Source organism: Limanda limanda, chromosome 1 (assembly GCF_963576545.1).
Source record: "Limanda limanda chromosome 1, fLimLim1.1, whole genome shotgun sequence".
Classification (NCBI taxonomy): domain Eukaryota; kingdom Metazoa; phylum Chordata; class Actinopteri; order Pleuronectiformes; family Pleuronectidae; genus Limanda; species Limanda limanda.
This window is the reverse complement of record NC_083636.1, coordinates 31,710,562-31,738,008: the sequence shown is the minus strand read 5'-3', so window position 1 is coordinate 31,738,008 and position 27,447 is coordinate 31,710,562. Positions and strand designations below refer to the sequence as shown.

The window sequence follows — 27,447 nt, the reverse complement described above, 5'->3', positions numbered from 1 at the left end:
GATACCATAGTGGACAAAAAGCAGAAGTGAGAAGCGCTCAGCCTTGAGGACTGCGCCAACGCTCCCCAATCTAGGATTCTGTCTTTTTTTTGTTTTTCTTTAGGAAGGAAGGAGTGCGGAACTTCTTTTTCTTTTTGGAGGGTGATTTGCTGGGAGACTCGTCCTCCTCCTGGTCGCCGGCGTCCGCGGCTTCCTCGCCCTCGGCTGCGTCCACGTCTGCGGTGGCGTCTGCGGTGGCAGGGGCGGAGGCAGGGTCTTCGGCAGGAAGCGCTGGGGCGTCGGAGGGGTCGTCGGGCGTTAAATCTGGAAGGGTCTGTCTCAGGGTGGCTGCATCGCTCTCGTCTTTATAGGTTTGGTCAGGCAAGGAGTCTGGTGGAGGGGAAGATGGAGAGATATTGATTTTAGAGAACAAAGGGATGGAACTGTGCTGCTGAGCGTACACATCGGCGAGGCTAATACACTCCGACCACTGGATCAGCTGGAACATCCACAGGATTTTCTACCTATCAAGCCTCCACTTGTCCACACAACAAGGCTTCTTTCGTTCAGAGCATCTATGAGACTGATATACAGAGATCATTTAAAGACATCGGTTCTTAGCTACACAAAGATATAATTAATTGATCTTCAGTTTAAAAGAGTCTTAGACCACGAGATTTGAATGTTTCCAGACGCAACTCTTCTGCTAAAAGGACATTTCTAAAAACACTCGACTAATCGACTAACCCTAACCCTAATTAATCAACCTGACACCTCAAGCACCTTCAACTCAAAAGCCCAACCAAGATTCATTATTTCTATTACAAAGCAGACATTATTCTTTCACTGCATTTTGGTTTTACCTTTATTTTACCAGGGAAATCTTAATGAGTGCAGTTCCCTTGCTCATTTGCACCCTGTGTACAAACAAACACAAGTGAACAATATTCAAAAACTGAAATGTTTTCTGCGATTGTAATTTTTTTAAAAAGCCACACAAGTGAGTTCACAGTTCAGAGAGGTGATAAAAGGTCAATTAAGTCAAAGCTGGCAAAGCCGAAAAGGAGCAATAACTTAATTTAATTTGGGCATGTCTTCTTTCTTCTGTCTTTCCACAAACAAATATACAAAAGCAAAAGTTTAAACTTAAGTAGTTTCATTAACAAAAGTGGATTTTTGGGGGCCGATGCCAAAACCAATATTAGGGATTGGTAATGATAGGATAAAGAAATATATTTGGTAAATTTTACATTATGACACTTATAGTTTAAATATACAGTACATAAATGCACATCTTTACTCCATCGTTTATTCTGTGCTTAAAATAAAATAACAGCGCATATTGACAAACAAACAGAGATACTAATATCTTTTTAAAAGACTAAATTGGTCGGGCTCTGTTTAACTATATGAATTTGTATATTTAATGCCAGACTTTAGAAATCTGTAGTTTTGTACCAGCTTTGATTTAATTAGGCTTTTCTAGTCGTTATCAACATCTAGTTATTAAAGCAATTGCCTCATCCTTTAAAACAAACTTCCAGAGCCAAAGCAGTGAGTTAAAGAAGCAACAGGTGGTAACCCAGCATGTCTGGATCAGTAGAGCTCTGGAGATCAGTTGCTCAAACAGCATTCACACCACTGCTGAAGGCTCAATCCGTGCTGTCATGTACAACACAACTACAGCTCAGATCAGTTCCGATTTCGCTCACAAGACCTGACACAACGCCACACATCACTCTTCATCTTACATCTCTCATGTATGTCAGAGCAGAGATGAAGCCAAAAATACATACACAGATAAAATGGAGGCTGAACCTCACACAGCCAAGCTTCAGGCCTCAACCGCCTAGAAAGCTATAACACCAACAGTGAGTCTGAGCAAAGCCAATGAAAAGCCACACTGACATAAAGCACTGATGTACCTGGTAAAGGACGCCTCTGAAAGACAAACATTCAAAACACATTTTACAAAACGTTACCTGTAATTTTCCACGAGACAGAAATATACATACAGTCATAGGACATTGATAGAATGTGCACGTGTGCTAAAGAGGTTGGTTAATCTGACAGTGAATCGTTGGCGGGAAGAAAAGAGAGGTTATCTAACATAAAAAGTTTGGTGGGTTGTGAGGTTTACTTCAGAAACATCCTCCATTTATAGTTTAAATCAGACAGGAAGGCATTCCATCCACAAAGTGTTTATAAAGATGGACGGCATGACTGCTATTCAACTGCTCATTGTTCCGGTAAGTTTGGTTTAATTGGCATTTGATGCTATAAAAATAGGATGAAATGTCATGATTGACGGCTGAGACTGACTAGTGATAAGTCAAGATCCTTTTCCCTGGTTGATATTTTGGCTTCATTTCAGGAGAGTGGCAGAATGTGAAGACATGTCATCCATCTTTAGGTAAAGTCTATGATCAAGAACTTCTTCTTGCAATTAATTTCCACTATCATTAAAACTGAGTATGAGAAATGGAGGAGCTCTGAAATAACCCCCATCAACACGAGACAGATTCAGAGGAGGTCAGACAATCGAGATAAGACCGACTGAACAGTCACAAACCCCCCCGGGCAAAGGGGTTAGTTGAGACCAGAGAACAGCTCTGCTACTGAAGCCATGCAAAGAAAAAAAAGAGGGGTAAATGTTCAAACACAGGCGCGAGGGGTGACAGGTAGCTAGGAGGGTGGCGAGGAGGTGGAACTGTACGTACTTACTATGGCAATAGGTACTCTTTTGTATTTCCATCTCCTGATTGTAATCGCAGCCACAAAGAAGAAAAAGCACAAGTAGAAACAAATGTCTATGCAGGTCAAACCACAGGCACTGTGTTAAAATAAAAAAAGGGAAAATGAAATAATAAAAAAAAAAGAATGGTTGGGAACCATTCTTAGTAGACCCCAAAAGATGGAGAATGGAAGTGAAGGGATAAAAGAGATATTGTACACAGAGAGACATGTTATAAAACAACATTTTGCATATTCGATTACACCTGTGTTCAAAGCCACCCATCCCTTTCCTCCCTGTGACGATAACTTTGCTTTTTGCAGACTGTAGCTCGTATAAGAAAATCTGATGTATACTGATACCAATTATTCCGGCATGTTTTTGAGGCCAGTCTGAATTTCATCATCGACTATACTGCCGACATAGGTGTAATCCAATAGTAATAAAGACCAAGAGGAAAAATAACAAAAACAGACAGAAATGTCTGCACTGGGGTCCATTTAAGTAGCAAAATATACTCGTTTTTCATATATATAATTAATTATTTTCACTTACAGCTTAAATCTTAAATATTTCCTGACATTGAGACTGGAGCTTTGTTATGATTGTGTTCCCCTGGAGTGATCCATCTGTTATAGTATAAGTCTGATTAAATTGACAAAACCTCTTGGCCTGTTATTACAGAAAACACAGCACAGCATCTGTAGTAGTATTATTAAAGACCACCACAACAACAAAACACCCCAAGGCAGACAGGCAGGTGTATAGGCAGGAGCCTCTGCATTCCCTGCGTCGACCCTAGAAAGAATCAAACCACCCAGCCATGCTGAACCACACAGGACCAGGCCGGGTAAGTTGAATACATCAGGTCAACGTACCTTCATCTGCTCTGACTGGGGTGCTGGGGGGTGTGGAGGTGGTTTTCTGGCCTTTTGGCTCCTCCACAGGTTCAGCTAGTTGCTCTGGGTCTGCTTCTGGAAGGAAATCAGAAGAAATAAAAGAGTAAGAATCTATAAGCTCAAATGAATAGGGAATATGAAATCAACAGGCAACATGATCTGGGTTGTTGCCTTCACCAAGGAGGTCATGTTTTCATCTGTCTTTGTTTCGTTTGCTTGTTATAAGGATTACGCAAAATCTACTGAACCGATTTCCATTAAAGGAGAGGGGTCGGGAATGACCCAAAGAAGAATTCATAAATTTTTTGTGTGAATCTGGATCAGACCAATTCTTTCACTTTGATCAACAATGTGAGATTCATGGATCTTGATTATGATTGTGTGCACTCTAGTTTTAAATATTTATAGTTTTCTGGAAACAATTGAATAATTCTGATACTGGCTAAATGTATGATACATTTTGACAAAAGACAATGAAAAGGAAAGACAGCACACAGGACCAAACCAGGAAGGAGCGATAATCCGGAGAACACTGCAAACTCTTTCAAACAAACCCCAGTAAAACCAACCATTAAATATCCCAAAAGCAAAACTATCATTAAATTCAATGGAAATGAGTGAGAGGCACAAGAGGGGGAGTAAACACCAAGAGAGATATTTTCAGGACAGGTTAGCAGGAAAAGCAGGACCACACCATTATTCAAGTCCACACTTGGGATGCTCTGATTGAATGATTGTGCTCAGACACAGCTTTGATAAATGTTACCACAACACCATAGCAATCATGTTTTTTTTAAACTTGAAAATTGAGCATCTTGAAAGAGAGGAGGATTTCAATTCTCAAAAACGAGCACCTCCTCTCTTTAGCTACTTCTCCAATCAAACTGCAGAAAGGTATCTGATCTGCCAGAGCTCTGATACCTTTGACAAGACATCAAAAAGAGGGATTGGGAGAAAATAATCAAGCAGAGGCTTTGAGAGATTGAACTGTGGGTAGGGAGGGCGCTTGCAGATGTTAAAAAAAAAAAAAATGGCAACAAACTCCAAACCCCACGAAAAAGGAAAGGACACAGCAGGCGGGTGATTCCCTGACTCCCAGTGCAGCGGTATGTGGTGAGGTGGACCAGGACTGAGCAGGGGAGGAGGGAAGCAGAAGGCCAGAGTTTAGGCAGGACTCCGCTTCGTCTGGTGTACCTGGAGCCTGATCCGCCTTAGCTGCCTCTCCCGCTGACGGCTCCTTGCTGAGGGCTCGCAGCACAGCGCAGTGGAACTCCTTCTGTGGGGAATCTGGAGCCGAAAAAACATCATCTGCTAGCGTCCCTGCGGATGAAGTGCCATCCCGAGTCGCCCCAGCCCCGCTGGAGAGGCCGAGGGAAAAAGAAGTCTGCTCAGAGGCCGGGGTCGCAGCTACAGGTGCCGTAGGCGGGGCTTTCTCTAAGCTGAGCGAGCAAGTTCCCGACTGTAGAGGTGTGGAGACGGAGACTTGACCTCCCTGGGTTGTCTCAGCTTCAGGACAGGATGCGCTGTAGGCTGATCCCTCCCTACTAGCGTCTTGTCCCTGCACTGTGAATCCATGAGTATGTGTGTTTGGAGAGATAACATCACAGTTTGGCCAATGTCAAGGTTAATAGATTTTTGCATTATTCTCAAGGATTTATTCCCCTTCATATCAAATAATGGCCCACGAAGATACAGTGAACCAGAAAGCATCACAGCTCAAATGACCCTTGTATCAATGCTTGCAGTATAGATTTAGCAAAGTGATATTGTTTTTCTCTGTGTAATTTACCCTCATATGCCCCAATATAAATTAGAATCAGGCCGATATATAGATACTCAATATCAGCTGATGCAAGTTTTTCACAAAGAGATGTGTCACGTAATTTATGTTTGCCTAAAACAACTCAGAGCCATGTCGTTACAGAGAGGAGGTGTAAGAAGTACACATGTTCTGTATTGACTATCTTTCATCCTGTCATGTTTACCTTCAGGCCCTTTCTGATTCTGTTCCACTTCCCTGCGGTACTCGTCCATCTCCCGGTCGGTGTTGGAGAAGGGGTTGGGACCCTGCTTGCTGATGATGACCCTGGGCTGGTACTCCTTTTCAATGATGGCCTTGGATGCCGTCACGAGCTCCCCCTTCAGGTAACAAAGAGGAAATTTGGGGAAAAAGATGAGACATCGACTTGGGATGGATTACAGTTACTCATATGGAAAAAAATTATGTGTTTATAAGAAAGTTGCAGTGTTAAATGCTTTCTCTCACAGTTTTCACAAGTGTGAAACAATGACTATCAAGATTAGAGGCCCCCACACACAGCTACTACACAGCATGAGTAGAAGTACCAGCATGAGCACAAAATAGAGCAAACAGGCCATTGCAAAATTCAAGAAGCACATGCTATGATGTACCATCACTGGTTAATTCTTATTTTATTATGGAACAGTAGGTGTTTCCCTTTTTTCATTCCTCACGATAACACTCTTACAAAAACCCAAGTAAGGACAGATTTAAATAGGGGTTATTGTACATTATGCCATAATCGTAAAGGCATAACTGCAGTAAACAAACAAAAAGCCATAATTGTGCTTTTTAAACCAAAATCATTAATAAAATTCTACACACAATTTTTTAATTGTGTGTAAAACACGCAGAAAACACCCTTTTTACTGCATCTAACACCTGCTCAGCTCAACTTGTAAAAATACTTTTTTTTATTATCGTGAAAATCAAATACAGGTAGCAATAGATTCATAGCTGCCACAAAAACACAAATTTATTTGTATAAACAGTCTAGGTCACAACATTACTGAAACATAGGAGCATAATAAATTGCCTCATCCTAGAACTATCATCTACCTCATCTGCACAGGCTCAGAATATCAAGTGTCTGCTGGCTCAGAGGAATGGATGACTGCAGGATGGTGTTAAGTACGGGTGAGTGGGATTTGTGGCTGGAGCATTAAGTACCTTTCTAATTGATTTAGCAGGACTATAGGACCCCTCGGACACATCAAGGCCATCAATAGTATCAGTACAGTCAGACAGAGGGGCGTCCTGCAATAGTAAACCCAGTAAGGTGGGGGGGAAGGGGCACAACCCAGCTCTTAATCACCAGCACAGTCACATTAGCAGATTGTCAGGCAGGCTTGTGTGTGCAGACGTTCACAAACATACCACCGTTCACACACACTCACAGAGATGGAAAGATGTCACTCAATAAAATCTGACTTAATAGTACTCTACTATAAGTGCTATAAGCCTAAGTGTTGCTTAAGATGGAATTAGTCAAATATGATCTATGTCACATAAATAGCAATGGAGCCTTGATGATATTGAATATTAAAATATCATAATTATTATTAAAGCTGAAAGTTTCTCAAGGTGAGTCTTGCATAATCCTGGTGGAAAAACTGTTGATTAGATTTGTCAACCCGACTCTTCAAAAGTAGCTGCATCCTTTAAAATCAACATGAAATCCAGCTAAAAGGAATAATGCGAATACACTTTTTATCATATAGAACTTATCTTAATAATGTCCCGAAGAAGACATACTACTTTCCGCCTCTGCATACACACATAGCAGCATACAGGTTTATATGTACATAAACACTGGAAGGTGCATGCAAAGGGAGATGGTTCTGGAAAAGCGGTGGGGCTTTAAAAAGCAAAGCAGCATAGGAATAAACAGCCAGGAGCATGCATCGTAAAGAAACTATTAACAAGAGGTGAGAAGGCTGTGCAGCATGTGGTTCATATAGTCTGATCCTTAACCAAACATCAGATCGTCAAGGATTTCCTGGGTCTTGGCTCTCAAGCCAGTATAGTGTAAAACTAAACTAAATTAACACACTTTGTAGAAACTAGTGCAATATCCTTACAAAGCCTGACTGTTTGCTATTGCTAATTAGTCCTTGTCATTAGTGAGTCCTCCTCAAACAGTTCTACAATATACTGTCACCTTTTATTGTTTGTGTGTTAGACGTTGTGTGCAGAGCTTTTTGAAACAGTCTATGACGCAGAGTGGAGATAGAAAACTCTATGTTCATCTGACCTGGGTTATCTGCAATGAAGATATTATAGTCAATGCTTTTCATAAAATGAAACTGAATAAGCTTTATAAATTTTCACGTGTGTAGTTTATATGTAGGTTTTGATTTAGGTTTTATTTTGTTTGTTAAGCAATAGACAACCTTTCAATGTAAAAGCTCTATAATTCCACTCGGTATAAAAAATTACAGCATCGAAACTAACATTGTGCTTTTACTTTGAAGACAAATTGCCAAACAGGAAGTGATGCAATGAATGTTACCATGACCAACATGTGCTGTGTATCTGTGTCTCTGTCCAATACGGTGAAATAAATAAAATCTAATCATCAAAATAATCTGGCAGCGATTTTGACTCGTGACTGTACCGGCACACTTGATTTGCCCTTGTTCTGCTTTTCATGGTGTTTGTGCCGATTCGAAAAAGATTTACCTCCCTAGCCAAGGTAGAATAAATCATGCAAACCAAACTGAAACTCAAACTGACTAAGCAGTCATTCTGTGTTTTGCATTTGTACCTCTCAAAAAAAGATAAAGGATTCATGCACAGGAAACCAAACATTAACAGGGGTTTTCTTGAACATTTCAAGATACCAAAATGCCTGCAAGTGCTGAGTATAAGTAACAGCCTAAACTCTGAATGATGCAACCCTGATGTATGAAAATGGAGACAACCTGAAGCTGGCAGGTCTGGAGAGCAGAGTGAGGTTACCTCTCCCACATGTTACTCACCTGCCACATTGACAATCTCTGTGGTTAGAAAATAATGTCAGAGTTACAAAAGTCACTCCATGCTCCACAACATGGAGGACAAGTTCTTTTAGTATTCATAAAGAAGATTCTCCTCGACAAAGCTGATGTCGGATCAGATCCAATAATATTTTGAGTTGCAACCAATTGTATTTCATTACAGCTTAGTGTAGAGGGCATCTTAACACAAAATTCACAGATTGCAGTGTTTTGGATTCAGGAGTGACGCCAGACCTGGAGAGACTGATTTGGAGTTTTAGGTGTTTTTGTAGCTCAACACAGGCGACAAATCTCAATTGTTTCATTAGCATGAGACAGATATGTCTCTACAGGTCAGCATAGTTGTGGCAGTGCTGGTTTTAATGTGGTGCCTTCACAGACTGACCTGGGTGAAGGTGCGATCCCCGATGCTGCTGGCACAGAGAACCTGAGACTGGGGTCCTGCTGTCTTAATGTCCTGCAGGTTCTGCTCCCGGATCTAAACAAGGCAACAACATTTCATGTTATGAAGGAACGAGAGGCTTGAGTGCACCATCATTCTAATGCAATGCTAATAACCGGGAAAAGCATCAATGAATAAATCAAAATGTAAAAGGCTGCAATACCTTATTCCGCATTTCCAGGACGTCCTTGGGATTGGTGTTCAACGGGATGAACTGATTGGCTGCCGCACCCTGGCGCTGGCCGTCTTCCTTCGACCACTGTGAACACCAAATAACGTGTTTTAAAAAAACAACTAAAACCAAATCTAGTGACTGACATGAAAACCCAAGCCAGAAAATAGATCCAGACAAAATATTATGCAGGCTTCACAATACAAGAATCATGCTGAACTGAAATGGACAAAGTTGGATAACTGTAAAAAAAAACACTGAAGGTAAAAAGTGAACCAATGATGATGAAGCAACACGGAAGACAATAAGTTCATTTGTACCTTAGCTTACTTAGTGGTGGGCAGTTGTACATAATTTCCCACAAAGCATATCCTCTCTAATGCTTATTCATCAACCTATGAGATTAGATTATTGTCCTGGCGGGATGATACAATCTAATTGTTTGTCTAGTTTGATTGATTTCTGAACAAAGACCAAATGTAAGGGAGCCTAGATTATATTACATCAAGAGCATTAGGACAGGCAAAACACAAGATACAATTTTAGGTGTTTTTACTGTAAAGTTTGAGCTGAAACGTCACAAAAATGAAGGAATTTATCAAGAAAACTAAATAGACAATTGTCCGAGAGATAAGTGAAGAAATGTGTCAGGGAAAGTAACAAAAAACATTTAAATCTGATTTCAAAATTTAAAGATGATGCTACTCATTATACATACAATTATAGTGAGTGTTTTTTTTAAATGTATATTCAGGCTTAAGAATCAAGGTTGAAGAAGTTTTGAAAAGACGAACTTGCACATAGTGAGACGTGCAATTACAGTTTAGACTATGAAAGTTAACAGGAGAAACAGTCACAGTGACTTACATGTCATAAAATGTATGAATTATGAGTACAAATATGATACAGAAATTAGCGCTGCTGTTGCAGGACTATTAATATTTTCTAATCATTTGTTTTTTCCAGGGTTCATAGCACCATACTGACACGGCTAAACTTTTAATCTTTTGTCAGCATGTTTCTCCCAGCAGTAACTCCAGGTCCTCAGTATGGAAGTGTTCATTTTACTATTTGGGGACGATAATTTGTCACAAACTCACAAAATGAGTAGAACAGGCAGCTTTACAAAGGTATCATTTAGAGGGGAAAAGTATAAATAATTTAGGGTAAGCAAGAAAATGTTCTTCCATGAGGGTCATTATGTTTTAAGCATCCTTCCAATGGTTTAACACTCCTTTGGTTATGGTCAGTGGTCAGTGTCGGTAAAGTGATGAAAACATTTTTTGCACGACAACAACCTTTTGTCATCATCATTGATGTACTGTGAGAGTTTAAAATAAAAACAAAGAAGCAGCACACAGAAAGAGACAACTGAAAACATCACAGAATGACAAAACGGTGAAAGGGTAAGGGGGGGGCAGGTGGTGAGAGGTGAGGGAGGGTGAGGGGTGGCTGGGTGACTTAGACGATGAGGCTGGCTTACGAAGCGAAAGTGGCAGTGAGGGGTGAGCTGGCATCACCAAAGTCATTTCCCAGGCTGATATACAACAACAAGGACAACAGAGAGAGAAACACACCCGAGCACACTCGCCCATGTTGGGCCAGAAATAATAACAACTTCTGTCACAGAGCTACAATGTAAGACCAGAGTGCATCTGTCCGGCAGAGGTGGAAACCTTTTGTTGTCATGTTAAATATGCTCTTGTAAAATACCCCATCGACTTCTTTTAAACCTGGTAATGCTCAGCATGACTGAGGGGAAATAAGAAAGAAATCTGCCCCCATTTCTTGCACCAAACTGAATGAGCAGCAGCGCATGAGTATACGAACAAAATCTCCATGCAATACGTTTTACTTGACCTTTATAAACTAAGCATGTAATTTGCAGTGGAATGCGTAAGCTCATGACTTCATTCCCGTGTTTACTATGAGCTTGGCTGGTTAGCTGCTGAAACCAGGGGGCTGGATGAGGAAGGGATTCCTTGATGGAAGTAGCTGGGTTGGGTTGGTTGGGAATGGGATGAACATGTAAACATGATATACTCACTGAGAAAGAGTCTCACAACACAACATTTCCTACTTTCCCAACAGGAGATAATTGATTCAAAAGTCAGGTCAAATTTCATGGCTTTTTGTTCGTCATTGTTTTTCTCTATTCAGACAAAATCCACTCATGCAGGCTTTGAAGTTGAACTTTTTTCAGAATCGAAAAAGAAATCAGAAATAAGAGTAAGCAACATAATAGAGCAGACGGAAACAACTGGAAGCAGTTGCACAAGTTAAGCTGGGCTCAGACTACAGGAGTTTTAAAAATCTGGTTGTGTCACAAATGTTTTTTGCAGATATTGTTCTCTGGAGTCTTTTACAAACCCACACAGCAATATTAGAAAATAATGGCACATCACACGCTGTTATTAACATTATTGCTTAAGACGCACCACCTCACATCTCATGTGAACTCTTGTGACAACTTGCTCTAATGTTAATAAACAAGAGCAGAATGCGAAACAATTCTAAATAAGAAATGATTGGAAAGACGCAGTCAATACGGGTTATCTATTCTTCTGGTTAGATTTTTACTGTCAACCATGGCACGCTAGCTGGCATTAACCTCTGAATGTTTCCCATCAATTGGCAGCACCGGTCTTTCTCTATAGCTGTTGTGGTCCTGATTTTAAATCCGAAATATCAAACATGTTTAATATTCATCAGGGCAGCCCTCATGATTCTTCCCAAATTTCTGGAGGGTTATCAACGGCTCTGTGATCTATAACTTTACGGGATAATCTGGACCGGACAAGGTGCCGACTAAGGTGTTAGGCATATTGGGGATAAATCAGCCCGAGTTCCTGTAGTCTGAGCTCAATTTAAGAACAATTTTAATCACAAAAGCAGGATGCATTAATCTTTTGCAAAGGAAGTTTTTGCTTGGTTTTGTGACCACCATTATTTTGTTCTATCCAAAAATGCCATTTTCTGGAAGTGAAACACATGCCTCCTCCCTCCTTAATCCAAAGAATATTAATCTTCTGAGATGTTTAATAAATCTCACTGACCTTACTTTTTTTTAAATCTCATTTTGAGCAACAATACTTTGCCAACATCAAGATGCAGAGACAAGAAACTAAAAGAGTGTTTTACAGAGTGAGCAACGATGTGGTTTGCGGCAACACATCACAGTTTCTTTCCACATTCAACCGCCCACTCGAGGACTCATGCCACACCCCTGCTGCTCGCTCCTCTGGGGAAAAACATCAACACCAACAATGCACTTCACTACTACACATGCAGTAGGGCATGCTGTGGGGAGCTGGCCTTGCATCATGAGGCATTAGGAGACCAGGAGGGAGAAAAGAGCAAAGAGAGTCAGTAGATAATCACAGCTGTGCTACACAGCAACTAAAAGAGCAGAGGTAGCTGCATTAGAAAGGTGGGTTAATAGGATGTCTGAAATCACTGTTTAAAGAGCCTAAAAGAAGTGAAAGTTAAATTTTCTCTTGTTTTTTTTTTTTTCTTGTTCAAAATAATACAGATTTCAGCTTTGTACTGTACTTTAAGTCCTCCCTGTCCCCAGGACCTCAGGATGCCAACCAACTACCCGTATCCATCAACAAGGTAGCTCTACAATCTATACTAGGAACAATAAGGTAGGCACAGACCAAGCAGTTGGTTATACAGCTTGGCACGCAGACACCGGACGAGAGAGACTGCAGCAAGGGTTTGACGTGATCGTGTGTTATGTTCGTCCACACCTTAGGCTTCGACTTGGGGCTGCTGGCGTCAGGCCCATCCTCGCAGGGCTCATCGGGCCGGCCACCGGCATTTACCCAGCGGGTCTTGTCACGCTGGCCGCGCTGGAAGCTGTGTTTCAGCGGGGAGCGAGCGCCTGAGTCGCTGTCCTCCCCGTAGGAGTAACCACCATGAGCAGAGGGAGTGTTCTCCACATCACTGTACTTTTTACCTCTGTCCCGCAATGCCGGGCAGCGGTAAGGATAGCCCGTCCTGTAGCCCTGGACAACAGGAAGACAGAACAGCAGAGGTTTAGAAAAGGGTTAATACAGAATAGACTGGAATCATTTTAAAGCCAGCAAATATCTGTGTTATTAATGTAAGTCCCAACTACGTAGAAGAGGGGAAGTGAGTGCGAGTTAATCCAGAGGCCAGGGTTCCCGGAAGTTAAAGGATCAGTCACTTTCCCTCCAAATGTCCTGGAGTGGCCTAGAATGCATTAGTTTTTGTTATAATACGCCCCTTTTCCTCTTTTTTGTACTTACCAAATTGTCGAGCATTCTCATAAACGCCTCAAACTCCTGCTCCCCGACTTGCCACTTGGGGTTTGAAGGGGACCCGTCGCCAACAGGCTCAGGGACCTTTGAACGTGACTTATATTTCGCCGGGTCCAGCATCACCAGATTGTCTGGCCCTCCAGCACTGGCCAGTGTTCGCACCTGGAAAAATTAATGGGGGAATACACACACACAAAGAAACCACAGACAGTTCCAGAAAACAGAAGGAAAAAAATGTTGACATACAAAGACGAACCAACATCCAACGTAACGCACACACATACAGACAGTAATGAAGAAAGTGAAACATATATAAAGATGTGGAGAGACAAGAGACAAAGACAGTTGTTGTGATAAATGCAAACAAACAAAAGTATCATGACCCCACATGAAAATACATGGTGGTCTATGTTATAATATAATACAAAGAAGCACAGTGGCAACCTGTCTTTTCAAAACTTAAATAAGGAAATATAGAAACAGCATTTTGTGATTAAAAAAGATGATAACGGACATTAATGGTGAGAGTTTCAGAATGAACAGCACCAAATCAGTCCCAATAGCTTTTTGCTTAAATTAGATTTACAGAGCTCAGTGTGTTTCATACCTGGATTTCACAGGCAGCGACCAAGTTGTGCATGTAAAAGAAAGCTTCCTCTACTGTTTCACCCACGGTCAGCAATCCATGGTTCCTCAGGATGAGCACCTGGGACACAGGAAAGATCCAAACTATTACTGGTCTAAAATAAAAAGTTACTAAATGAGACTTAAATGCATGGAAGCAATATTTTTCAGCAATGGAAGGCCAGGGCTGCAACGATTAGTCGACGTTGTCGACAAAAATCGATGACCAAAATAGTCGCCGACGAATTTACTCGTCGATGAATCGTTGGTGACGTCATAGCGCGTGTTTCTCGTGCCGCGCAGCGGAACTTAACGTTGTTTTACCGGAGGTGCTGATGGAAGTACCTGAGGAGTGAGCCATCTCGCTCCCTTCCTTTCTCTGAAAGTCGCGCATGTGCAATAGCGACAAAACATGGACCAATGTCGGCGTCCGCTGCCGCGCGCAGTCGCGCACCAGGAAGTAAAAAGTTCCGGAGAACTTCACTCTTAACAGACCGAAAAAAACTACCTGCAGTATCTGTTGCGGCGGACCTGCTCTCCATTGAAGCAGGACACGCGCATTTGAGGAGGAGGCACGTGTGACTTCGTAACGGAGACGATGCGGACTCGCCTCTGTCAGATGTTATATATACACGTATATACCTGCGCGCAGGATTCTAGCATCCATTACAAAAATATGGTTTAAACTTTTTTTTAACGAGTTTAAAAGCGAAATGTTATCCTATTGCCTGACAAACATCTTGTTTTAATCAAAATGATTTAGTCAGAAGAAGACTGTAGTTTCGTTTGATGTTTTTATTAATAAAATGGACAAAAACTTGATTTTTCTTTGCTTTTGTGTCAACAGTACCCTTAAATGCAGCAAAGTTTATTAAAAGACATTTTTTATAATGAAGTATCTATCTTTATTGTCTTTATTTTCAGTCATCACATGCCTTGAACAACCTCAAGCTAAATTTAAAAGCTGCTTGCTAAATAATAGCAATTGAGAATTTGTGTCATTCATAATCCGATTAGTCGATTAATCGTTTCAATAATCGGTGACTAATCGACTATCAGAATAGTCGTTAGTTGCAGCCCTAGCAAAATATTTTTCTTTCATTCACATATAAACAGAGCTGTTACCTTGCTCGTAGAGCCTAGGTTTCTCTGTATAAGCTCACTCTCCTCCTTATCCACCAGTATACCGTGGTAGTCATGGTAGGCCACCTCGCCCAAAGACAGCGCCTCAGGTGAGAGGGGCAACAGGCCGCATTTCATGGCCGACACCTGCAACCAAAGAAATAAACAACGCCACACAACATAAGATTATAATGTACCTATGTCTGTTTATACTGCATATTATTACGGTGTAGTCACTGTCCCTTACCGCAGCACCTGCAGCTGTGTGTATATGTACGATACATTTGACATCGGGCCGTGAGACATAGATGGAAGAGTGGAGAGTGAAGCCGGCCTGGTTGACTCCAAGGTTGGTGCTTCCCCGATCGACTACCTCCCCTTGAATGTTTATCTTCACCTGGAAGGCAGGGGGTGTCAGACAATAAATATCAGCTTTGAGTTGAGCTTTAAAATTGTAAAACGAATATTATGATTTCACCACATATTTTATGCTCATGTTTAATTTAAGGAGAAATAGGTTTTCATTTTCTGAAGAAAGACAAAGAGTTCTAATAGATAAGACAGATTCTCACCAGACTGGAGGCAGTGACTTCACTGAACAGGAGCCCAAAAGGGACAATAAGGAAACGCTCCTCATCTGAATTCACCCTGACCTACAAGACAGGAAGAAAGTCGAGCTAGATTACAGTGTTTCACCAAAACTGGCTCAAATTAAGAGGAATCAATCGATCAATTAATTAAGGATGTTTGCGAAATAAAGTATACCTATACTAGTGCTCGGCTGACAACTTGGTTATAAGAGTCGAGAGAATGTTTGTCTTGTCATATGAACGAAGTTCATACAGTTTTATTAAATGTATTTAAATTTGAAAAACAGATGTTTCAGCCAGAAAGCGTTTTCATTTTGTGCATGTGTATATGAATGCAGTTTCACACGCGATAAGATTATCTTCTTTAGAGCCAGAGTTGATTAAACCATGTGTCCCTCTGGCATGCATCAGTTGTCACGGTAAGTTGTGTTATCAAGAATCTCACTGTGAGGTGGTTGTAGATGAGCTCGGACCAGCTGAACAAGTCAGCAAGCCGATAAAAGGCGGCCAGCTTGCAGCGAAGTAGCTTCTCTCCTTTGTCATAGGAGATAGAGTCTGAGCCTCGCAGATCGTTCACGGGAGTCACCATACCCAAACCTGAGAGGAGGAGATGAAACAGACAGAAAGACTGTGTTAGAGACTGAACAACTAAAATAACGCTGAGACAAGACACTACAATTGCAAACATTTATAAAATAAAGCTTGCTGTATAAATTGAAGTAAGAAACAATACTGATTACTGGACAGCAGGAAAGAAAGAAATCCGACTGGACTCTTTGTCCGGACACCAACTCTGTCACATGCTACATCACTCACTGTGAGCAAAGACATAATGTGGCTGAGGTCAAAAAGACACACACACACTCATTCATTTCTGTGCTTACTCATGTTGAGCGCTGCCATGCCTCCTTGTGGTGCAGCGGGATACATGGAAGGCATGCTGGTGGTCATGAAGTCTGCGATCTGCTGCAGAGCCAAAAGGCTAGTGGGCGTCTTCCCCTTTTTCAGCTGGTCCTGGATCATTGTCTCCAGCTCCTCGCAGAATGCCTGTCGGTCATAAACACAGACACGGATACAGAAAAAGAAAAATATGTAAGGGCAAAAAAACAAACGGAAGAGGGCACAGTGTCCCAAAAAGAACAGAAACAGAGAGGAAATAATTTAACAGTGTTTTAGTTTATGTCTTGCAAGAACACCAAATCTAGGACTGTGTCGTGTGTTAAACGACCTAATCCATGATACAGAAACTACTCAATCTGAATATATATAAACACCAGTGTTTCCCCTACCATTCTATTAGGGGGGCGCTGCGCCCCCCCAACGGCACCTCCCGCCCCCCCTGGAAGGTCAAGTAAATTATTTATTTTATTTTTTAATATGGCGCCAGATCTCTACATAAATCATTTTAAGGTTACATTTCCTATAAAACAGGTCTATAGCTTGCATTTCTGTCTCGACATGGTCGCGCGGTTAGATTTCTCCTCTGCTCTCTGTAGCGTGCACGGCGGAGTTCCATCCAGATGCGCGCACACACAGGTGAGCAACCTCCCACCAGCGGACAGAGAGCATCCATCTGAAAACATGTCGCATGAACCACCTGAGAAGCAGTTAAAAATATCCGCGTTTTTTTAAACGCTCCCAGGTGGATGATGGCAACACCCACTCTCCTGCGAGTAGCAGCCGGAGGAGCTCTCCTGCTCCGGGTCCGAGTTCAGAGAAGAGCCTGAGTGCTGCACGTCCTGCCCCAGACAAGAATCTGCTCAGTCACCACCGGATGACAGGTTCTGACCCAGCTTGGCTGTCAGAGGGGAAATACTCCCCCTGGTTGTACAAGACTGATCTTGATAACTTAAGTATAACACCGGACGCCGAAATGCGCGCAATTCTCCAGCGTGGCTGTTCTCACGGGAAGCGCATTTCTCAGCCCGCGATTCTGCTTTCTCCGCTTGTTGTATTTAACCGTGAACGCACCTCGCCTCGCAACCTCAGCCTGAACCATTATTAACTGATTATTAACCCCGCTGCGTCCCTTCCTTCTATCACTGTTTAATCTATTTTCATCGGACCATTGTTCAAAACCGGCAAATCTGACGTGAAAAGATTTTATTTATAGACGGAAGTTTCAAAACGGTAACTTAACACAAACTAGGGTTATGGCGAAGTGCTCTATTCTAACTAGTCCTGTTTGATTGCCATGGTAACAGTGATTTCAGGTGGTAGAGAAGTCGTGATGGGAAGATTGCTAATAGGATCTCGACTTTAGTCTTCTTTCACTTTAAGCGCATGCTCCATGACGTCTTTACAGCGATTTCAACCACTCCGCTATAGCGTTTCCGTGTTTTCCTGAAAGGACGAGATAAACATAAGTACCGGATCCAAAAATGTTTCCGGATTCCGGCAATCCAGGTTACTTATGGAAGTCAGTAAATACATACATTACATACATACATATATACATGCATGCATAAATAAATAGATAGATAGATAAATTACAGTTCATAGAGAATGAATAGGGGATTATTTCAGTTTTCTTTTTGGTTTTAGGCAGTGGTGGGAAGTACCAAAGTAGAAATACTTTGTTACTGTACTTAAGTAGATTTTTCACATATCTGTACTTTACTTGAGTATTTATTTTCCTGACGACTTTTAACTTTTACTCCCTACATTTGAGCACAAATAGCTGTACTTTCTACTTCTTACATTCTCAAAACTGGCTTGTTACTTGAGCAGCGGAGGTTGGCGGAACGTGCAACTTTACACACGGCGCAACTCTCTCTCGCTCTCTCGCTCCTGCAGGAGCTCGGTTCAGTCTTTATTATTAGGGCCCAGGCACTGACAGACATGTGGCCCTATTGAAATTGTAAGGATTATTATTCAGGCAAATTAATTGGCTTTTTGGGGGCTTTTACCAGGTGACTTTACATAATTTTTTGAAGGTATTCCTTTTTCGATTCACATTCGTTTTCCCTTTCCTGCTTCGTGTCAACATCTGCACATAAATACATAGCTCGAAGCAGCAAGTGGTTAACTTTTCTTAAAGAAAATATTGGAAGTAGTTGGTTTAAACAAAAACTGTTGGCAAATAGTCTATCATTGGTTGGCCGTGTCTACTTAGTCTTACACGTCCACGTAAACAAAACAAACAGATTTAAAACAAGTCGAAATGGAAAAACAAACAACACAACCAATTATATAAGCAAACGCAAAAACAACTTTCAGCCAACACAACCAAAAATGCCCTACAGGTGTATTGTCACCCTGCTGGAAACAAATGCAAACACAACCCCAGGCCCATTCAGTGAAGATAGTCTTATGATAAATAAACAGGCTTACATGTAGATGCTGGCGGGAAGGATTACAGGCAGGTAAACATCCAGGCAGTTAAAATGCAAAATACAGCTAATAGACCCAAAATGTTCATTTGGTCTATTAGTGGCAGGTCTATTAGTGTTCTTAGGTAGAATCAAGAGGCACTTGTTTATTCTGTTGTGTTGATTCTTTGTTGTCGCTAGAAGTTCAGATGCACTTGTCCAATACTATTTTAACCTCAGCATCTCGGGTTCAAAATTTGTAAAATTATACATTATATATATAGTGTATATATTAAGTACATTTCAACACCAGATACTTTTGATACTTAAGTACATTTAATATGAGCAACTCTAAGACTTTAACTCAAGTCATTTTCTGACGGGTGACTTTTACTTTAACCGGAGTCACTTTCAAGTAAGATATCTGTACTTTTACTCAAGTATGGCTTTCAAGTACTTTATACACCACTGTTTTTAAGAATGTTATGTCGCATACGTAGACAGCATAAACAGGCAGTTGTGAGAGGAAACCAGACCCGGCCATTTATAGTCTCCCTGCCAGTCCTACAGAAGGGACAAACTGGACAAACACATGACGTCTGAGTATCACAGATTAGCCTGTCAGCGCCGAAATCCAATGTACAGTTCAAAATCATTAAAAGAAACCCATTAACATCATGATTCCTTTAAGTTTTTGTGTCCGTGTTTGTCCCGTCCCCCCCCCCCCAAAGCTGTAAACCTAGGGGAAACACTGAACACGTTCATATTTCTGTTCCACTGACCGGGCTCTGCAGTATCATGGAGACCCTCTTCCTCTGCTCCATCATGTTAAAGTCCTGCCGGAGGTCGGGCGCCATGTTCCTCTCCCTCTGGTACTCCGGGCTGCTCTCGTCCACCCGGTCAAAGTACCGCTCCTTGTGGGGGGCAGTGGTGGGAGGGGGGGCCGTCACCACTCCGGCACCTGAATCGCCGTTCATCCTGGCCTCCTGCAGAGGGAAAAGGAATTTATTTTACCTATGATCACTTTCTATCAAATATACCCAAACATCTATTTCCCTTAATCTACATGATGTGCTGTTTTTCTTAGGGCAGCACAAACACATTTTCCTATTAAAACTAAAGTAAAGTCAGCACTGATCAGAACTAAAATAATTATGAATGTTTATTGCATAAAATGCCAGTAAACCATGAAATAAAATGTCTATCCAAGCCATCCATCCATGTCGATGCTCAAAACCTGAAGATATTTGCTTCGGGCAACAATATAGAATAAATTCAAGCAACCTATATTCAAATAGTAGAAGCTGAACCATATATATTTACATATGTAAAATTGTAACTTTGGATTTTGGTGATCAACTTGGACCTGGGGTATTCTTCAGACTTTCGAATGATTAATTTTCCTTTGTAGCCTTTCCTCAAACAATACCACACTTTCCATTCAACTGTTGCCCTACAAGAGCTAACTGACAACAACAGGAGGACATTAGGAGCCATAAACCAAAGTGAGTGACAGATTTCTTATAGATCTGTGTCCGACTGACTGGGTGCATGTGAGGATAAATAGCTTCCACCTGTCAGTCACAGCACAGAATACTCAAGCTTTGACTCTGCAGGAAATGGGCAGGCTTCTGAGCACAGGGAAATGTGAGTGTGTGCAAGCATGCATGGGTAATGGAGGGGTGCTCTTGCTGAAACCGATGCAGCCCATTAGTCCGCATCAATACAAATGTTCAGCCAAAACTGCCATGACAACAGCAGACCAAACCCAAAGCATCCAGTATCACACTGAGACCTCACAAACCCTCCCTCTGATCCTGCCAACTTTCACTGGTGTTCTGAGACTTTCCACAGAAATCAAAAACAGAGTTTTCACTTATCTCAGGTCAACATTTACATGTCTATCTGTGCCAATTCATTAAGAGTAGAAATGGATAATTTTTTTGCTAGATTGCCACCTTGGAAACACTTAACACATAAAGACATAACAATAATATGGAGAACTAGACAAACACTATTACATTCAAAGTGGAAAGGATGAGTGGTTAACGTCAGATTGAAAGGATGTATGCTTATCATCTTATGTCATTATGGGCTGTTCGGCCATAAAAATAATGGCATGGCACATAAATAGGACCCACAAATGGTTCTCTACATAAGTAATTATAGAAAAAAACTGTAGATTTTGTTTGTTGATATGGTATTTCTTCCCTTGTATTACAGCTGCATTGTCCTAGCTCTCATTGCGAAAGGAAAGCTCGTTTTTTGTGTTTCTCTCGTGTAATTAGGACATCCGTTATTGACAGAACAATGAGAACATCATCGATTAGCTCTGTTGCCAAATTCACTCCTTAAGCAGCAAGGCAAAGTCAGATTTTCCTGCTTATACAACTGTTCCTCCAAAAATGTATTTAAAAAAAATCTACTTGGACCTTTGTCATCACAAAACAATGATATAAATTGAAATATAAAACATAAAAAAACACTGAAAGGATGTTTCCTTTAAGTTCGGTTCGTCTGGCAAAGTACGTGACAACACTGCTGTTTGCAGTTTTAGAGTGACTGGCACTTGTCAGCCTGGTTTACAAGAGAAAAGTCCTAATGCCTCAAGACGAACCGTCAGGTCTCATTCCCGTAGGTTTGACTCACGTATGCTTTGTTTGCTGCCTGTTGTTGGTGTTGGTATTTAACGGTAACAGCAAGAGGGGAAACAAACATGACTGCAGAAAGACGTGATGCAAAGACAAACGACAAAACCCTGAGTGATTAAACAATTGCACCTCCTTCTGTTGTGGAAAAACTGCAAATAAAGAGCATACAATGAAAATGTCTTTGTATATTTATTAAGAAGAAGCATTTGCAAAAGGACCAACTCAGATCTCTGCGCTGTGAGTGTCAAGAGTCGATAAGAAACAGTCATTATTACTGACTTATGAGAGAAATGAAGCAAGAAGACAAAGGAGCAGCAGCTGTCAAATATTCTTATTTTTTAACTCTGTAATTCCATTCTGAAGCCTGGAATGGTTAATGGTTAAAAAATACTGGCTGTATGACCAAAATGATAAGGTAAAAGAAACCAATCTAGCACTGGCAATAGCAATGGCCGCAGATGCACAAAGTTTTCTCTGTCAGTGCAGAGTACTCCAGCCTCAGCAGTACCCCCCTACTTCTCTCCTCAGAAATGTAGGTGCGGGGGTCTCGCAAGCCTCCACTCCTGTTACAGAGTGCGATCGCTATGGAAACCAAACACATTGCCATGGCAACTCTGGGAAAGCCTTTAAAAGATTAGTGTTATGTAAGAGCAGCTGTGGGCAGTGTCACAAGGCGCACATCTTCACAATGGTGATATAATTATTAAAATAAAATACTGCCGAGTTCCCAGGGTTATAAATGATCTTATTCATATGACATGACCTGGTTATAATCGTAACACATGGACTGCCACTGGCGTGCAGGAAAACCAAGACGCCCTGCTGTTTTAGAAATGATCTAATTCAAACTGAAAACTCAAGTCCAGAAATGCCCCTGTATACAGAGGCAAGTGTCATTTTGGATCAGTGAGATAGCAGAAAAGCAGCAAGTGCAAGTTCTCAACTTGAACCGTCTTCAAATGTTGTACATTATATGCAAAACCTCACGTGTGACACGAGGTGAAATTAACCTGCAGGATGCACAGAAATTTCAAAAGTAGACTTGCAAAATCTGTAAATATTACTGTGTATGACACCCTTACAGTGCTAGTATTTTTATATTTTTTAACTAAAAGGAAACATTGCATCATTGGCAGAAAAAGTTGAATGGAGTCTAAAGCATAATGAAGGAGTGAATTACATTTCCAATAATTCAAATATAACCTCTGATTATGTCTAGGTTTAACTTCTTCTAAAAATGCCAGATTTGGGGGGGGGATCTGACCCTGGGTCTGTTCTGATCAGAGTCTGTAGCCCTGTAGGTTTGGGAAATTATTTAATCTTCTCCAAACCTGGAAAGGAGTGAAAAAGAATTTTAAATAGTTGTTTTTGTTAGCAGTGTAATGCTTTAAATACCTATCGCAGAGTTAACACAGTGAGGACTGTCTTTGTACTTGAGGTGACATAATATGTAACAGCATGTGCACATTTAAAGCTGCTATTTCTATCACCGTTTTCACTATGAATGTGGGAAACTGCATAAGACGCCTTTTCCCCCTCTGTTTCTAAGCAACAGGAAAACATTGTGATGACGGATCAAGGATCACATCCATGAATTACAGTATAAACCACCTGCTATTGTGTGAGAAATCAGAGAAGACAATTTGTTTTGCCATAATAAGATTGAAGTGTTTTTACATTTCATGCTTTAAAAAGTATCAAAAGGGAAACTGCAGCCAAATAATAAAAACAGTTGAGTCTGTTACACCATCTCCCACAGGACGCTTAATGTGCTCATTGTTCTGCCTGCTATAAACTTGGTGACAGACGACAGCCATTAAAATTGCTTTACTTCGACTAAAGGTTGCACTCACAGGAAACAAATGGCTTCACTGAAAGGGCCCGGGGCCGAACCCAAGAGGATGTCTCAACATGGAGAACATATCTCACTGTCAGGAAACTGATTGTGCCACTCCTGTTTGCTATGCTTCCATTATTCCTTAGTCGCGTTTGTTTGTACGAGTATCTGCACCATCATAATCAAAGTAAAGACATATTACATTATCACTATGCATGTCTGTGTAGCTTTAATTATCTAATGTAAAGAATGTGTAATAGTGTAGGAAAATGCTGACCCAACACTTACTTCCATCTGTGAATTTAACCCAATTTAGATGTTCACATCTGACATTAGCATGTGTCTTCAGTCATCACAAGTTTATAGAGCACTGAGTATTTCAGTTCACACCAGGTGTTAGGATTGCGTCTCCACATGCGTCTTGAGAGACTACGTGTAAACAGACCTAACTTCCCCAAATATGCAAACAAGCACATAGATCATTTCCATTTGTAAGGACCAACTCTCTTCGAAAGTAACAATACACTCCCAGTTTCTAGTGTGATAATTAAAAGACAATACAGACTGAGTCTATTTGTTGTTGTATTTCAGGCAATTTAAAATCACACAATATATTAAAACATACCCTTAACATAGCTCCACAACCATTGAAAAATGTTAGACATCGTTGACAAAGCCAGCTTCTGTGATTTGAGAACCAGCTGATTATCAATGTGTATAAAATGTAGATGTGGCCTAGAACACTTTTGAATACTCACTCCTATGTGGCCTAGACCATTTTGGAATGTGGTCAGACAGATAGGTCCTCAATGCACTTTGGAAGCACTCACATTTGTACTTAAAACTGTATAATCAGATCACCCAAGACCACGACCTACAAGGTTGATTTACATCTATACAGCCAAAGAGGAAAATGAACTGGACACTGTTGCATTAAACAAGGACAGGATTTCCTCCACATGACTGACTCAGACTCATGTGTTGACCTTTAAATGACACCACTCAATACAGATGTTTCCATTCTCCTTGGAGGCAGCAATGAGGTAATGAGAAAGAGAGAATAAAAACAAGGAGATGCACTGTAGAGGAGCACCAGACTCCCTGCTCTTCTGTGTTGGATGGCTTTTAGTCAACTTTACACTGTTCTGCATACTTTGTGAATGTTCCAATTTTAGCATAATACTCTTTTGAAAGACGGAAGCTTGCATTAAAAAAATCTTTTCAGCATGACTAAGCTCTATAATAAAGATCCATTTAGTCCTTTCCAATAATATGCCAATCAAACAATCGCTAATGAAAAGATCGTTGTGTGTGAAAAGTCTGCATTGGTCTCTCTGTAAGTGTGTATGTGTGTGTGTGTTTGTGAACAGCTGGTGTTTCAAGCAGCTCTGAGCTGGATGCCTGTCATTACTGGGGATCCACAAGCAACTGCTCTTTAGTGTGCATGTGTGTGTGTGTGTGACAAACCACCGACTGTTAGGAATGGTTTAGATGTCATTTTAGCACTGCCCCATATGGCCCTTCACACTAGACACTAAGTTGTGCTGTTATTTACAACATGACCAATCGATGTGCATGTTACCGACTCCACACCGCTTTAAGACAAGGACATTAGGTCCTGTAGTAACATTATTTAAACTCTGCATACATTTTTGTGCCATTTTATTTCCTATATCTGTTGGTAAAGTAAAACAGCAACTTCCAGGTTGATTTCAAACCAAAAATGTAATTGATGATCAGAAGAATGATTTCAGCCAACTCAAATTAAATGCTGTTTGATTTGTGAAACAAGAAAAACACGGATGCTCGAAAAAAAGTTCTAAAATGTACAGTAAGTAAGCTTCACCGCTGATGACAGTCAGAATGGAAAATGCATTATCTGACGCTGCCTGCCAGGCGAGATGCTGTGTTGTGTTAGCAGGCAAGTGCAGTGGCCTGAGGTTTATCTGGCTGTCGCATGTCATATGGGACATAGTGGAGGGAGATGGCTCTCTGAAACAACACACCCCTCCCTGTACAGTTTCCCTTCTCTCACTCTCCGGCCTGCACTATCATTTGCACATCTGTGGAGACTTCTGCTGGATAAATATCTGACCCAAACATAGCAGCATATACCGATTATCTTTACCGACCTCTGTAATGTGAATGCAAGCTTGAGAATGATGATTTAAAAAATTTGCGGAAAAAGAACCTTCCTGAAACGCTGCTAAGTGATCACATATGGAGAGGAAGGAGGGGAAGAGTGAAATAGTGAGAGGACTTAAAATGAGAAACACATTTTCAGCTGCACTGCAGTCAAGGGTGTGGGCGTGGGGAGTGGGAGTAAAACAAACATAGAGCTCTGTATCTCCAGTGAGTGTGTAGTAGTGTGCAAGTGTGTCGAGGGTGGTAACATGGAGCCAGACTGACAGAGCTAGGCTGTTTCCTTTGGGAGTTTTACTCATTCTAAGAGAATGACCGAAAGCAGGGAGTTAACATCCATCTGCACACACACACTTTATCTTGAATGACTGGCTACGTTAATCCTAATACTGGTATGAATGTGAGGGGACTTCACTATGCACTGTCGAAAAAAGCTAGAGACGGGAAGAGCTTAGAGGTTATCTTTGGGCCTAATAACAAACAGCTGACTGTCAGTCAACAAGACACATTAATCCATCAACAACAGCGTAAACATCAGTTAGGTTGAATACCAGTTTTTATTTTGAAATGCAGGGTTCTCAAAGTGGGAGGCGAGGACCACCAAAGGGTCGTCGATCGGATCCCTCGGAAAAAAGGGGAATAATTTATTTTACTATAATTTCCTCCGTACGTAAAACACTGATGGAATGTATGACAAGTATGTATATTTTGGTGCTGAATTACATACACATCCTATAAAAAAAACTAAAAACAAAGATCTTGTCAAATGGGGGTCCACGGTCTCGAGAACAATCGCAAGATCCCAGGGCCCAAGGTGAGTATATCAAATCGCATGATTCACCCAAATCATGAAGATAGTAAAGGTACTATTGTAAAAGCATTGAAGAGGCTTGATGCAGCAGTTTGTTTTAACCTAGCTAAACGAAGGCTAATACAACTGATAGAATTGTTACTGACAAGTCTTCCAATGTATTGCCATTGTGCACAACTTGGCGAGTGTTGTAACTTGTTTTAACATAGATAACAAACCCAAAGTGGTTTTTGTTTCGTTTTCAGCATTGCATTATGTTATAGACGGTTTGGCGATTCCCCAAGGGGGTTACTAATGCACCACACTCTATCTAATGCACTGTTGCATGATCCCATTTCCTTTGTGCTGACTTGCCAAACCTTCTTACACTTTAGAAACCGTCCGTCCACGCGTGTCACTCTGCAGGACATGGTGTCTGCTGTGTGACCTCACACAGGAAACTGCTCCATCATCCCCCCACTCCACCAAGCACAGACCCGAGCCCCCTGCTCAAGCAGCAACAACAACACGCCCAGTTCAGGAACACGGTGTGAAACCTGACTGTAACGGCCCCGAGCAGCACAACAGTTAAATGACTCCGATGTGAAACAATGCAAACACGGGCCCTGCTCGGGCAGCGGGCTGACGACACCCGGGGCGACGGGAGACACACCCGGGTGCACGACCGACTGTACCAATGCTCCGTGGCCGTTTAGCTCCTACACAAGAAACCAGCTACATCTCGTACACGGAAATAGTCGTGTTTACAAGTTTAAAGGCAGCTACAGGGAATACAAGGCGTTAGCATCACAGTTAGCGGCTCGTCACTTTGAAACAACACGGCGCTAACATTGAACCCCACAGATGGGCCATGTTGTTTCCGACAGCCAGCGTCTGTTCCCGGGCTTACCCTCTCTGTGAAGCCGCGGTGCAATAGAAGCAAGGCTCGGTGAAAGCAGGACGGTGGTCGTCTCCGGCTCGGTGGGTTTTTCTATCCGCTGCCCAGTGGCTTCAGAGCGGGTTTATCTCTCTGCGCTGCTCGGTTCTGCGTCGTCGCTCCGCCCACCC

General features: G+C 41.5%; 1 protein-coding gene across 5 annotated transcripts; it reads right to left on the bottom strand.

Moving 5' to 3' along the window:
* add1 (adducin 1 (alpha)) lies at nt 1-27,447 on the bottom strand. 5 transcript variants are annotated; one of them, XR_009682773.1, is made up of 19 exons: nt 27,290-27,447; nt 19,742-19,945; nt 16,533-16,695; nt 16,094-16,245; nt 15,631-15,711; nt 15,306-15,455; nt 15,062-15,205; nt 13,920-14,018; nt 13,301-13,474; nt 12,779-13,036; nt 9,018-9,113; nt 8,798-8,890; nt 5,598-5,751; nt 4,807-5,175; nt 3,592-3,687; nt 2,704-2,737; nt 1,905-1,920; nt 843-896; nt 310-369 (listed from the first exon to the last, which is right to left on the bottom strand). XR_009682773.1 is itself a non-coding variant. In XM_061083582.1 (17 exons), coding segments are annotated over exons 2-17 (2,259 nt in total). In that variant the 5' UTR covers nt 19,937-19,945; nt 27,290-27,447; the 3' UTR covers nt 302-368. The 5 variants fall into 5 exon arrangements, 3 of the variants coding, with proteins under 3 accessions (XP_060939557.1, XP_060939565.1, XP_060939620.1); XR_009682781.1 differs by lacking the exon at nt 1,905-1,920; XM_061083582.1 differs by lacking the exons at nt 843-896; nt 1,905-1,920 and having other exon boundaries at nt 302-369.